The sequence below is a fragment of the Pleurodeles waltl genome, chromosome 4_1 (genome assembly GCF_031143425.1).
Source record: "Pleurodeles waltl isolate 20211129_DDA chromosome 4_1, aPleWal1.hap1.20221129, whole genome shotgun sequence".
Classification (NCBI taxonomy): domain Eukaryota; kingdom Metazoa; phylum Chordata; class Amphibia; order Caudata; family Salamandridae; genus Pleurodeles; species Pleurodeles waltl.
In genome coordinates, this window is record NC_090442.1 from 586,569,230 (window position 1) to 586,582,658 (window position 13,429).

General features: G+C 42.7%; 1 protein-coding gene across 1 annotated transcript in view; it reads right to left on the reverse strand.

Annotated features, from left to right (window-relative positions):
- The window catches only part of EEA1 (early endosome antigen 1), a 497,109-nt gene that overhangs the window by 365,166 nt on the left and 118,514 nt on the right, over positions 1-13,429 (reverse strand). The window contains exons 10-11 of the mRNA XM_069228969.1: positions 5,992-6,108; positions 3,754-4,092 (exon numbers count right to left, since the gene is read on the reverse strand). Coding sequence (XP_069085070.1) covers positions 3,754-4,092; positions 5,992-6,108 — 456 coding nt within the window. The remainder of the gene's footprint in view (positions 1-3,753; positions 4,093-5,991; positions 6,109-13,429) is intronic.

Here is a 13,429-nt window from a genome sequence, read left to right on the forward strand (position 1 = left end):
AACAGGTACCCAACACAAATCTAGACCGATCGACACCTCCTCTCCCAGACACATTTGCAATAACATAGCCTATGTAGGAACTATTCTTAGAAACCTCAGTGACAATATGGTAGCTTTATTCTTGTGTTTTACTCTCCTTGTCACAATTTTAATCCTGTTGTGCGTCATCGTCCTAGTTATTGCAATACATGCCTTATTATCTAAGATGCAGTTACTTCAATAAAACCTTATTGAACTATGCTCTGCCACTGATTGTCTTTGCATACGTGAGACTAATGTAACGGAGAGAAACGGGTGAGATGAGTGACCACGATTTCCCCGAGGACTCATTTATGTCATGCACCCAGTTGCCTACTCATTCCTGTCCTTGGGTGGAGATGAGGCACTGCTATTTAGCCGGAACAAAACCAAGACTAGGCTGACAGGTGTCACATGGTGCAGGATCAGTCTCATTGGGATAATGAGAACCTATGTGAAAACAAGAGGGAAGTAATCCGCATTTAGTGACTACTTTAGCACCCTGTATACCAGCTCAGTAGAAAACAGGGACACACTAGTGCGGTATTACCTGGATGGGATTACATTGCCTGCATCACTAGTTTGCAAGGGCTTAACTTGGAAGAGCTGATCATGTTTGAGGAAATCAATCTGGCACTGAAACAAACTGCCAGGGGCAAAACATCAGGCAATGGAATAACTGCCCATCAGATTTTATACCACCTATGCCACACGCGCTTCTCCCCTCGCGTCTTATTGGTCCTAGAGAGCTAAACTGACATCCATGGAAGAGGCTTTACTGATGGTTCTTCCAAAGGACGGTTGGGATCCCTTAGAGGTCGAGTCATACCGTCCCCATCCTTGCTTAATCTCGACTGTAATGTGTTGGCGAAAATATTAGCAAACCAACTAATCACCCTGCACCAATATGCACATAATGACCATCAGAATTACTTTATACCAGGGTGCAACATATTCCATAACTTACGGTCACTATTTATGTTTGTGGATTGGGCGAGGGCAGAAAGAGGGCCTCACTTAGATATTGTAAAGCCCTATGATACACTGAGCTAGCCATATTTGATGAAAGTGCTATGCAGAATGGCACTAGACCTGGTGTTCCTAGGTGGGAGCATCTACTATATGCCAAGCAGGAGACAAGAGATCGCACTGGTAGGGTAGTCTCAAATTGCTTCTCGATTGAAGAGGGGACCAGACATGGTTGCCCAGCCTTACTGTTGATCTTTGCACCGGCAATGGAATCTCTGGTATGTCTGCCCCGTGCCCCGAATGGGGTTTGAGGGTTGTAAATAGATGACACAATCTCCCTGTTTGCAGATGACACACTGATGTATCTTCATAACAACCCTACTTCTTCTTTTTTTTTTTTTTTTAACAATGCTAATGGCTTCTCTGACAAAGTTCAGAAGGGTGTCAGGACTTTGTATTAATTAGGGGAAATCAGGTCTCTTCATGCTAGTGAAGTTATCATTTGAGCAGACCCACTCTGTACTCGCTGTCAGAATGCAAAGGCATTTTGACACCTTCAAATATTTAGGAGCCAATATTCATCAAAAGGAGTGCAACATAATAGACGGCAACTATTGCAGCTGCATAACGCTCTCTTCGTTTTTGGTGCTCCCTGCTCCCAATGCCCATGGACATAGTGGCCATATCTAAAATGTTGCTATTCAACACTCCCCCCTCCCCGTCTAATATACTTTTTTGCAGCTACCCTGGGGGTACTCCTCTAATCATTTTTCATAGAAACACTATCACTACTAATAGCTTTGATATGGGTCGAGGGATGATGCAGGATGGCCCTTTCGGAACTCTGCCCTTCCCCAGTAGAAGGGGGCCATCAAATATGAACTGTACTACACTGAGGCTTAGTTCCAGTGGCTGATGAACTGGTTTGCTGACAAACATAGCTCAGAAAATAATGACATTTTCACGATTGGATGGTACCGACATACTATGTGGCTTATGACCAAAGGGAAAGATCGTTATCACCACCAACAATATCCTGACAGTGGCAAAAGGGTGTTGGGACACATATATTCAACCAAGGACCAGACTACCCCCTTATGCACCAGAGTTATTGCTGTAGGCCCTCCCCGACTGCTACAGACTCACACACTATCATGTTATGGGACCTTGGCAGTAGACAGAGATATACAGCTGATGGGACCTCTTCAGTGAGGGACAATGGATTCCCTGGGAGGACCTGCAGGGAAGGTTCGACATAGGGCCGGGCAGCTTCATGTTACATAACTTGCTATAGGATCAATTGAACCAGGTATGGGGCACCAAAGATGAGGAACCAACTGCTCTGATGGGGCTGAAGGTATAGGTGACACATGAGTGCAACAACTACAGTCTTGCACAACACGCTGCTGAGGTAGATCTTGATTCCCTCCCCTCACCCCGGGGCAGTGGTGGGTAGACCACCTACAACTGGAGCTGTGCGACAATAAGTGGTTGAAATTTCTGGAAACTGTTAAAACGGTCTCTAAAAATGCGAGACTGAAATAAACACAATTTAATCACTTACACCACATGTATCTCATGCCACTCTGTGTTGGGTGTATGCACAGGGGTACATTATCCTGCTGTCCACATTGTGTGGAGGCAGATGCTGACTTGCTCATTATGGTATGGCAAGGTGCCAGAATATACAAATTTTGTGGCAAGGTAACGCGGGTCCCATCTGACATCGGCAGCATGCTGATATCCAAGGAACCCACTCTCTGCTTGCTGAGTTTGTCGAACCGCATGAAACAGACAAAACATTAATGGGGATTTATGGGCCTTGCTCTAATGCTGATGAAACTCTGCACAGAAATGGCTTGGAAGGCTCCAGTGGCACCATCAATTGGGAAATAGATGTGTGCAGAAACTGACTTACTATTTATGTCCCACTCAAATGCAGTAAGACGGTATCGCTATGATGCCTGGAATGTATATTTGGAAAAAGTGTGTGTGTTGGGGAGAATGGGAGCGCTGACCAGGACAATAATGTATTGTCTTAGATGACACAATGTTACTATTCCCGGGCAGTTTGCAGATACTGTTTATTGCATTTTTTTTTTTAGCACTGCACCATGGATGGAAGTTCTGAACATATTTTCAGTGCTATGTGGTCCTCCCCTTAGTCATGTACGCACAAGATAATAACTGCATTGGATAATTTACTGATCGATAGTTGAGTCTTATAAGCTAAAATTAATTAAAATATAATTAAAATGAAAAACAGGTATTACAAATATTGAAATAGTTCACAAACATTAGATTTTTACATCTAATAAGCAATCAACGGCCAAGAGACACCTGGTAAAACATCATTCACTAATAGATGATGAGGAACAAATGAAAAGATATAAACAAACTTAAGATAGATAACAGACAGTTACATCTCACAAACTGGATCAATTATAATCATCCATAATAAATGATGTTGTAGCTCACTGAAACAAAGATTCAAATGGAAACGTGGAGAGGTGGGGGTTAAGATTAAACAAAAGATGTTAAACATTGACTTCAAGAGCAAGAATGTGACTTACAAATGAAATTATTTATATTCAGTCTTTTGTTTCTGAAATAAACATATATGAAACTAAAAATAGCCAAATTTAAAAGGACTGCAGTATGCCTCTATAGTTTATTTACATAATCTCCAAATATTCAACAGAGGAGATGAAAGAAGCAATGTTGTGGAAAAAACATGGTATGTTATATACCTCTGTCTAACCTCACCTGATTGATCTCACTCTGCAAATGTAGAGCCTGTTGATCCTTTTCTTCTTTCTGCTGCTGGAGCTGCTTGAACTCGGTCTTAACATGGTGATACTTTGTCTCTACTTCTGACAATTCTTCTTTGAGTTTAGTGCTGGCTTCTCCTTTTTGCCCTAGTTCGTTTTGCACCCTCTGCAAAGAAGACTCTGCTGCAGAGAAACTTGCTTGGAGTTTCTGACAGTCAAGATCCTTCTGGTGAAGACTTGCTTTTAAGTTCTTCAAATTAACTGCTTCTTGGTTTTGTTTTTCTTCCAGCTGAGTGTAATCTAATTCTTTCTTTAATAACTTTTCTGTCACATTCTGTAAAATCAAGTGGATGACAAGTAACTTAACAAAAAATGTAACATTTTCTCTGTTATGCGTGAACCTGTGTAATATCATCACACCTGGCGTCTCTCTCCATGCATGGTTTATTATGCCCAGATGTTTAACATGCATGTGCATACATGATAAATGAATAAATGCATTGCAGTACCCAAAATTATTACTGAACAAATAGCAGCTAAACCAACACAGTTCAAATGTTTCTCAGTGTCAGAACACCTATTTTGATGCAGACTATCCCATGCGTATGAACATATCCCCATTTATATTCTCACTGAGATCACCCGCAGTAGTTCCAAGACGGGCAATATAGCATTGCTCCACAATATACGAAGCCTCTTAATATCACTGCCTCTGTTTTCAGAAATAATTTTCACCACTGAGACCTACCTAATCTATTACTCCCTGTGCCCACACTCACCAGACTGATTTACCAAGAATGTGTCATGGCAGTGGTTCTGGTCTAACTGACTTTTTTAAGTATAACTCTGCCTGGCAGCCAATTATAACACTGACTGAACACAAAGGGCCTCATTATGAGTTTGGCGGTCAGAAGAGCTGACCTCCAAACTCGCGGGGAGGATGCTGCTGTAATGCTAGCACCCCCCCCCCTCACCCTGTGGTATTACAATGTGCCCGATAGACTGACTGGCGGGAACACTGTATTACGAGGTTCCCACTGTGCTGACCAGCAGGAACAGTGAGGAGCATAGGCCAATATCCAATACTGTAGCACTCCAGTACCCTCAGAACGTGCACTATTTGCAAAGCAGACAGTGAGCATTCCGAAGGTGCGGGGCAGGGGGCCCCTGCACAAGCTTTCTGCCTGCCTTTTCATGGCAGATTCCCCCACCATGAGAAAGCTGGTGGAAAGCGGAGTTGAAATCAGCACAGCGGCGTTGTGACTGGCCACAACTCAGACCGCCGTCAGCCCTTCGGGAACCATGTTCTTATCAGGGACGGTGGTCCCCTGGCGGTCCGGAGGTCAGACCGCCAGGTACATAATGTGGCTGTCTGACCGTCTGGAGTGAGGCGGTCTGACCGTCACTGCGAGGCTGGCGGTCTCATGAGCCCCAAAGTTTACTCATGAAAAGTTTACGCTTACCTTCTCAGCAAAAGTGTTCCATAACGTTGGTGGAAAAACCTTACAAACTCCATGAACATCCTCAGCTAAGGGGCTGTTGAAGGTACAGTGCTTAACCTCTTAACTGGCACATTGTGGCAGGGTAAAGGTTGCTCACACCCACATCAATTCACAACACCACTGAGGCAATCACACAATATTATTTAATTCACAAGGTCAGGCTCAGCCCAAAGAATGCTGCACAAAACCAGTTGCATTGGATAAACTAAAAAAAAATAAAAACAATCAACAAGAAATCTTCCAACAGAACACAACTATAACAGGATAAATGTTGTAGAGTACTATTCTTGAAAGTCTAACAAATTTTCTGTACAATTTTTTCGAAAACGGGGAAAAAATGGAGTGAGGAGTCAATGGGTGTGTGGGGGCTGACCACTGGCTTGATGAAGCTACCCATACACAAAAGAGAGCTAACAGAAAGGCACATGCTCGGGTCCTGTCAACCAAGAAAGAGTAGCATCTGTGCATGCAGTAGAAGTCTAAAGAACTGTGAAAGCCCTGGAATTAAGTGTATGGGCAGCTTTTGTTCAATAAATAAACAATTTCATTATTGCACACAATAGCTCACTCAGCTGTCTTACTTGTAACTGAGATTTGCAAGTTAGGAGAGATTTTGTAAAATCAAACGTTTTTAGGTTATGCAGTTTCTTACCAACCACAGTAGAACACCTAAAAAAACAAACATCACAATCCCTAAAGCTACCACACAATAAAAAATATTAACGTCTTACCAGATTTGTCTGATGTAAATCATTCATGGAACTCTTTAGTTTTTGCAGTTCCTGTACGTAAACAGCAACTTCTTGAGGGCCTTTTGCAAGTTCTTCTTTTAACTGCTTTATGGTTGTCTAAACAAAAAACTCAAATCAGATGAGAGAGAATTTTCTTTTGGTGTCCTTCTATCTAATAACATGTATACAATGCTATGCAATAACAGTTCAATACAAATTTAAATTGGACATAAGTTTAAACATTTTTCTACACTTCCCTTGTATGAAAATGTTATGCATTGCTACAATATGCTAAGGATTTAGACTTAAAGACTTTGACTAACAGGTTATGGTTCGATTTCACAATAATACTATATTTTCTTAAATAGGGCATACTACTACTGCTTTGCCATTTTAATCTGCTGTAAATACCAGCTGTTTTTATTGTCCAATATAATATCATTTACATTCTCAGCCTCTGAAGTATCACAGGCTTAAGGCTTTGGTGTATTGAGGTTAACACAGAATTCCAGACTTAAATTAGGCTCTTAGTTTAGGAAGTGGACTTGGAGCCTGATTACGATCTTGGTGGAGGGGATTACTCTGTCACAAACATGACCAATATCCCATCTGCCGTACTACAAGTTCCATAGGATATAACGGAACTTGTAATACGGCAGGCAGGATATCTGTCACGTTTGTGATATAGTAATCCCCTCCGCCAAGGTCGTAATCAGGCCCTTAGTCTAAAATGTAGGTCTTAAATCTTGACACTGATAATACTAAGAAATGCCTGCACTGAAAAACGTTTACACTAATGATCCCAAAAAATTTAACTGAAACACTTACCCTCAAAAACAAAAACTCTTCAAAATAATGATAGCACCCCACAAAAATACAAAAAACTGTCTGGTAAAACAATTAGTTTCCAATTACACACAAAGATTCACCTCCGACATCAATCTTCATCATTGTAACAGCCAGAAACATTTTAAAAACACACACACAAAAAAAAAAATGAAATTCCCTGAGAAAATTAAATTGAGGGGCAATTGAAGCTTAGCTTAAAAAACATTAAATTAACTGGCCATGGTACTGATTTATCCTTAATTCCCACCCGCGTGCATTTCTTAGAATGTGAAACCTAATTTCACACATGCAATACTGGATTACACAATGTACAATATCATGAATTAAATCAACAATAACACTTCAATTCCCCTAAAACAAAAAAAAAAGCCAAAACAGTAAACCATACGATATGCAAAGTACAATCATATGCATGGTAGCAATTTCCACCTATTCCTATCCCATGTGGTAAGCCCTACCCCGGGCCTTTTATTGTCAAGGTGTGTGGGGTTGGAAGGTTTCCTTGGATGCCCTACCATCCAAAGGCCAATTACACCATATATGTGACTTTCAATACCCCTGATTTGACCACCAAGAAGGCAGAAATATAGATGGTGAGCACAGATACACAGGATGCTACACGTTCCTACCCCTCATTCTGTATATATTTCGCTTGTAAGAAATGGTAACACTGGCAAACGGGAGAAATTAGGGGCTAAAGAGAATAGAAAGGGAGAAACACCGCCCATCCGCTCTGCAAAAAGAGTACGTGTGGCATGTGGGAGGTCACAAGAAGCCACCCAGTTTAAAGATTTTGGGGGTCATTACGATCCGCCGAGATCGGCGCTGACGGTCAACAGAAGTCTGCCAGCGCACAGAAACCCCCGCCAGCCACATAATATACATCCAACTGGGCCGGCGAGATCCAAATGGAGCTGGCAGCAATGTATCAGTGCGGTGGGTGCAGAAGGTGCAGAAACACCCGTCGCACATTTCACTACCCATAAATCGGGCAGTGAAATGCACAATGGGGCTGTGCATGGAGGCCCCTGAACTGCCCATGCCAAGTTTATGGGCATTGCAGGGGCCCCCAGGGGGGCCAGAGTCACTCATACTGACAGGGAAAGGCTGGTGGAATCCGACTCATTATCCGGCGGGCAGCGCTGCCCAGTCGGATCAGAAACGCCGCCACTGCCATGCTGCCTGGTGGCAGGAGCCTGACGGTGGCGGCGTTTCAAATGTTGCGGTTCACCCCTTTTTAGTGGCAAATTTTCAATCATTCTATTTAACAATGCAATATTATGATTACCACAAGGGATGACAACCTTGCTCAATTTGATCTTGTTCAATTTGATCTCCATTTTCATTCTTTTCTTCACTCCTGTAGTGCTCTATTACTTAATCCCACTTTCCTACAATTGTTCCTCCATTGAATCCTGCACCCCAAAAAAACATCTTCTCAGCTTTCCTACCCCCTCTTCCTGCTTAGAGAATGGCTACTTGATCTATCCATCACAGAATGTGATGTCCGTAAAAATCCCTTTAGCAAACATGAACCCCAACCACTTCCTCTATTTCCTTTGCCCACTCTTTAGGTTTGGCATCTGACAACTCACAACCTCAACCTTATTTGATCTGCAGTCCAGCTCCTCAGCCTGTTACACCAATCCTCTTTCCCCTCTTCCTTCTTGAGCCTCATTTGTTTTAACACCCTAAAACGTCTCCACCTACTTCCTCCACCAATGTGCCTCTATGTCTCGCCTTAGCCCTTAATTCCACACGCCAAGCTGCAGAAAGGTTGTTAGCCATGAACAATTTTAGCCGAACACTTAAAAACTACATAAACCAAACGATGAGAAGGCCTAGCCAGGATAGGTCAATGGGAGTGGGTCTTCCCACTTTCTTCCCATAACAGCTCACATTACATATCTTATTTCTTGTCAAAAGCTGGTTCCTTAAAACCTTACAAAACATTCTTCTTAACCTGCATTTTTCTTTTATTTGGTTTTATGGGGAAGGCAAACATAGTAAAGGAGTGGCAGTGATATATAAGAACTCTATTCTCTTCAAATTGCTACTTCCTGACCAGTACTTTTAACTCCAAAGCATGCTTCTTGATGTTTTCTCACTAAATGTCCCCACACTTGCATTAGTTATCTATTGCTCTGTGGATGATACACCGCTTTGGGTAAATCTATTGACACATATTTAACTTGTTCTCATTACTTCTGCAGGATGGGTTTCACCAACACTGCAGAAAACCCCATCTATAGAAATGGCTGTACACTTGACTGAATCAAATCCAAGTTATTTTACCTCTTTTGTACCTACCTGCAAAGATATCATAGCCATGATATGAACTAGCAACATATTGTCAAGGGAGGAATAAGTGGGATCCAGAATAGTATCTCTGTACTTCCCTATGTAAACTTACAGTGTGGGTATGTTGGCAGTCAATATCTTGGATACTATATCTTTGTAAGTCTATATAAAACATGTGACACTGTAACATACATTCCATTTCCAATTATGCTTCACTGACTACTGAGGATAATATTCCCCATTAATTGATCCGCTCATCTACAGATTCAGAGATTTTTGGTCAATAAAAAAACAGAAACAAAGTGCTTTTGCTGCATGAAAAATTCAGAGAGCTTCATTCTATGACAAACACTGATATTAATTCAGTGGTATAGAGGGCCCCTTTCCCCTAATAAATGTCTATGTCTAGCTATAATAAACACATGACCGACTTGGATTTGCACATTTAAAATGCAAAACCAAAAGGCCAAAGGCTTCTGCACTCTGGTTCTCCAAGGACCTATGAAAAGAAAGAAAATCCTTGGGAGGACTGCAGAATGCATAAAAAGAAATCTCCCTGGTCATCTGAATGAGCTAAAAGCAGGAATAACTAGTACCAAAAACACATTTACGATATGAAGGCCACCCCATTCAATCACTTCCAGACACCTGAAACAGCCACTTTAATTTATCACTGAAATTGCAGAATTGTCTAACAATCCCATGAGCCTTCTCTGCAGAAGAATGTGAAAAATGTGTGCAGGTATTTGGTTATAAAGCCAAATTTATTGAATACTCCTTGCTATCTACTTCCAACTCTCTTTTAGATCACAATCTTAGTAGTCAAAACTCTGACGACTTGGTCTCATTTAATAGAAATCTCTGAAAGTTACTTATTGATACTACTACTAAGGTGAAACCTTGGAACCACGTCACTGATGCAGTTTAAGTAAATATTGCTAAATATCTGACTCAGCATGTATTACTTTACTGGACCACTTAACTTGACTTACCTTAACTCGATTAAAAGCTATGTTTGTGGGTAGGGGATTTTATAAAGTGTCTACTTGTTCAAGGGACAGGATGCTTCAGAAAGCTACTTGCCCTGTAAAAGAAAAATCCACTTTATCCATTTTGGTGCCATGCAGTGAGGTGAGAAATAATGGCAGTTCTCTCACTGTATTAAAGCTCTGATAAGATTCTTTCTGATTATGCCTAGGCTCACACAGTATCAAGGTTTGGCTTGTAGCAAGGCTTTGATGCTGCCAGTTCAGTAATGTGTAATCTACAGTTAATATAAAATCATTTCAATACATGATACAAGCAGCAGAAATTTTAATCATAAGAAGCATCCATGTTAAGCTACAATAAAGTGAGCAATGAGCATTAAAAATTCAGTCACACGTTTATAATGATCATCCTATCCTCAGCACAAAATCTACATGTGTGGTTGCTCACATGAGAGCACAAGTGGTGTCAAGGTACAGCTGAGACACTGAGGTAAAAAAATGAACGCCTGAAGTTTCCAAAATGTATGTCCTACAATAAAACATGTTATGCTATAATAAAAAGAGAAGCAAAGCTTCAACCACTTTATCACATGTATTCTACTCAGCATCTCTAAGGCTCAAACAGAATCTACACACATGTTTAATCAGAGGAGAGCACAAGCTGCACTAAAATTCAGCTGTACTTAACTTCACTAACATGACCAATTTCTCACAGTGCACCGCTTCTGTTTTCAATAGCAACCAAGAGCAAATTTGCTTTATGCCAATGATTATCTATTATAATCCTCACATGAACGTTGCTAGCATGTTGTTTAAAGGGGTCATATAAATTACAAATGTATCATGCCCTGGAGAGTTTTATTAAACCTTTCAACTAAGCCACTGGTTTGAGGTTGGTAAGAAGTGGTGAACTTGTAAGTAACACCACACTCCTTCCACATGGCTTCAAGGTAAGCAAACATGAAGTTTGCACCCTGTCTGATACCATCTCTTTATAAAAACCCACCATGGAAAAAACTTTTGGGAGGGCTTTGGCCACTGCATTGACTGTAGTGCTCCTAAGAGGAATTGCCTTTGAGTATTTGGTGGCATGGTCCACTACCACCAGGATAAATCTAATACCAGAGGCTGTTGGAGGGCCCAGGGGGCCAACAATATCCACCCCAACACCCTCAAAGGGAACCACAACAACTAGTAGTGAACTTAAAGGGACCTTTGGAGTGCCATCTCTCTTGCCACAGGCTTGACAAGTCGCAAAGGAGCGACAAAACTCTTTGGTGTCATCTAACATATGGGACCTGTCCCACTTCTTGCTTTACCCCAAGTGGCCTGCAAGGGGGAATGATATGTGCTAGAGTTAACAGGAAATCCCTAAACTTCAGAGGGATAACTAGTCTCCTGGTGACACCAGGTTTAGGGTCCCTTGCGTCTGAGTAAAGGAGGCTGCTATCTCAGTACACCTTATGGGTGCCACTGATATCCCCTGCCTCTTGTGCTGCAGCTTAAGCCCTCCAGTGTGGGACAGGTTTGCTGTTCCTTACTGAGTTCCTCCCTGGTGTCCCCCCGCACCCAAGAGCGCAGATGTGTCAGCTTCAAGCTCCTCTGTTGTAGGTTACACCCAAGGAGTGGATTCTTCTCCCTCAGGAGTTGAATCCTCACTGGAGGCTTCTCTTTGGTTTAGGAATCTCATGTGCCATTGTTCCAGGCTCCGGGGTTCCTTGTTCTTTTTGTTTCTTGGTCTGGGGAGGGCAAAGATATGCCCATGGATGCCCAGCACTGTTTCAGGGGCCTCCAAATCCATCTCAGCCCAAGCTGAAGTCTCCAAGTTGTTACATAGCAGACATGCTACACGAAGATCAGAGGACACTACAACCTTTTGGGGCCAGTAAGCCCCACCCCCAGCTGAAATAAATAACTGCCATGGGGTAGCACAAAGTGTTATCAGCATCAGTCACTTGGTACGTGTGACCAAGTAGGTGTTGCACAGGAGACACCAGTTTTTCCCTGGCACCTGTATCCCTGTAGGCCTCAGCCTGAACACCATTGATTATGGATGCTGCCTGTACTTACCCATTTTAAGGGGACAGGCAGCTAGGGTGGAAAAGTCAATGACCCCAGCAGAGACCAACACATCCTTAGTGGTCTCTCTAACTACCAAAGATCCCACTGAAGACCCCAAGGGGAGCCCAGTTACACTTTTGGACTGACTACTGTTGTTGCTATTCCTACCACTACTCATATTGATAGGGGCACTAGGAGTAGAAGTGGTGTTAGTAGTGGTGGGGGGCTTGGTGCCTTTCTTAGGACAGGAGCTGTCCCCTGCCCTACGGCCTCTGTTTTTACACAAGTAGCACCAAGGCTTTTGAAAGTTGGAGGAAGAGGATTTATTCCCTCTCCAGAGGAGTTTTGTGGGCCTGATGAAGACTCTTTTTGTTTTTCTTTGTCCACTCCCTAGTCCTGAGATTTACCTGCTGCCTTATTTTTGGCGCCAACCCCCGTGTAAGATGTCCTACTCTTCCTGCTGCTGACCCACTTGTCTGCCGTCTTTCCCAATTCTTGGGTAGAGGTCAGATCAGAGTCCACCGGGTACTGATGTAGCTTATCAGATATACAGTTGTTCAAAAAGTGCTTGTTCAGAATTAGATTGTGTAAGCCCTGGTAGTCATTTACTTTGCTCCCATGTAACCAGCCTTCCACAGACCTGAACTTGATTCTATATTGTTCAGTGGTCAAACCAAAACCATCTAACAGTGCACTTTTCAAAGCTGTATAATGGTTTGCATCTTCTTCTCCGACAGTGAAGAGTTTGTCTCTGCCTTTGTCAGAGAAGGAGAGCCACAAGATTGCTGCTCACTGTCTTTGGGGGACCATTGAACTCCAAAGCAGTGAATCATTTGTAGATATCATCTCCCACCTTGTAAGGTGGGACTATCTTACTCAGGTTCATGGAATCAAATGAGTCCTCCCCGATTCTGGTGTCCCTAAAGCTCAACTGTATGCCACCATGGGGTGCTAACCCTACAACCTGTCTTTCCGTCTCCACTGCCGAGGCCTCCCGATCTAGGGCCAGCTGCTGCTGCTGCTGCAGCCTCAGCTTGGCCTTCTCCAACCTCAGTTTCCTAAGAGTCATGTCGGAGGCATCTTCCCCTGAGGTGGATCAGTGGTCCCCTCAGATACTGAGGAGACATGGGAGTGGACAGAAGAGGATTTATCCCTCCTTCTGGGAACCCTCTGGACCAACCCTCTAGGAGTAAAGATAGGCCTAATGGAATAAACCCCCACCCCCTCCTTCTCACTAC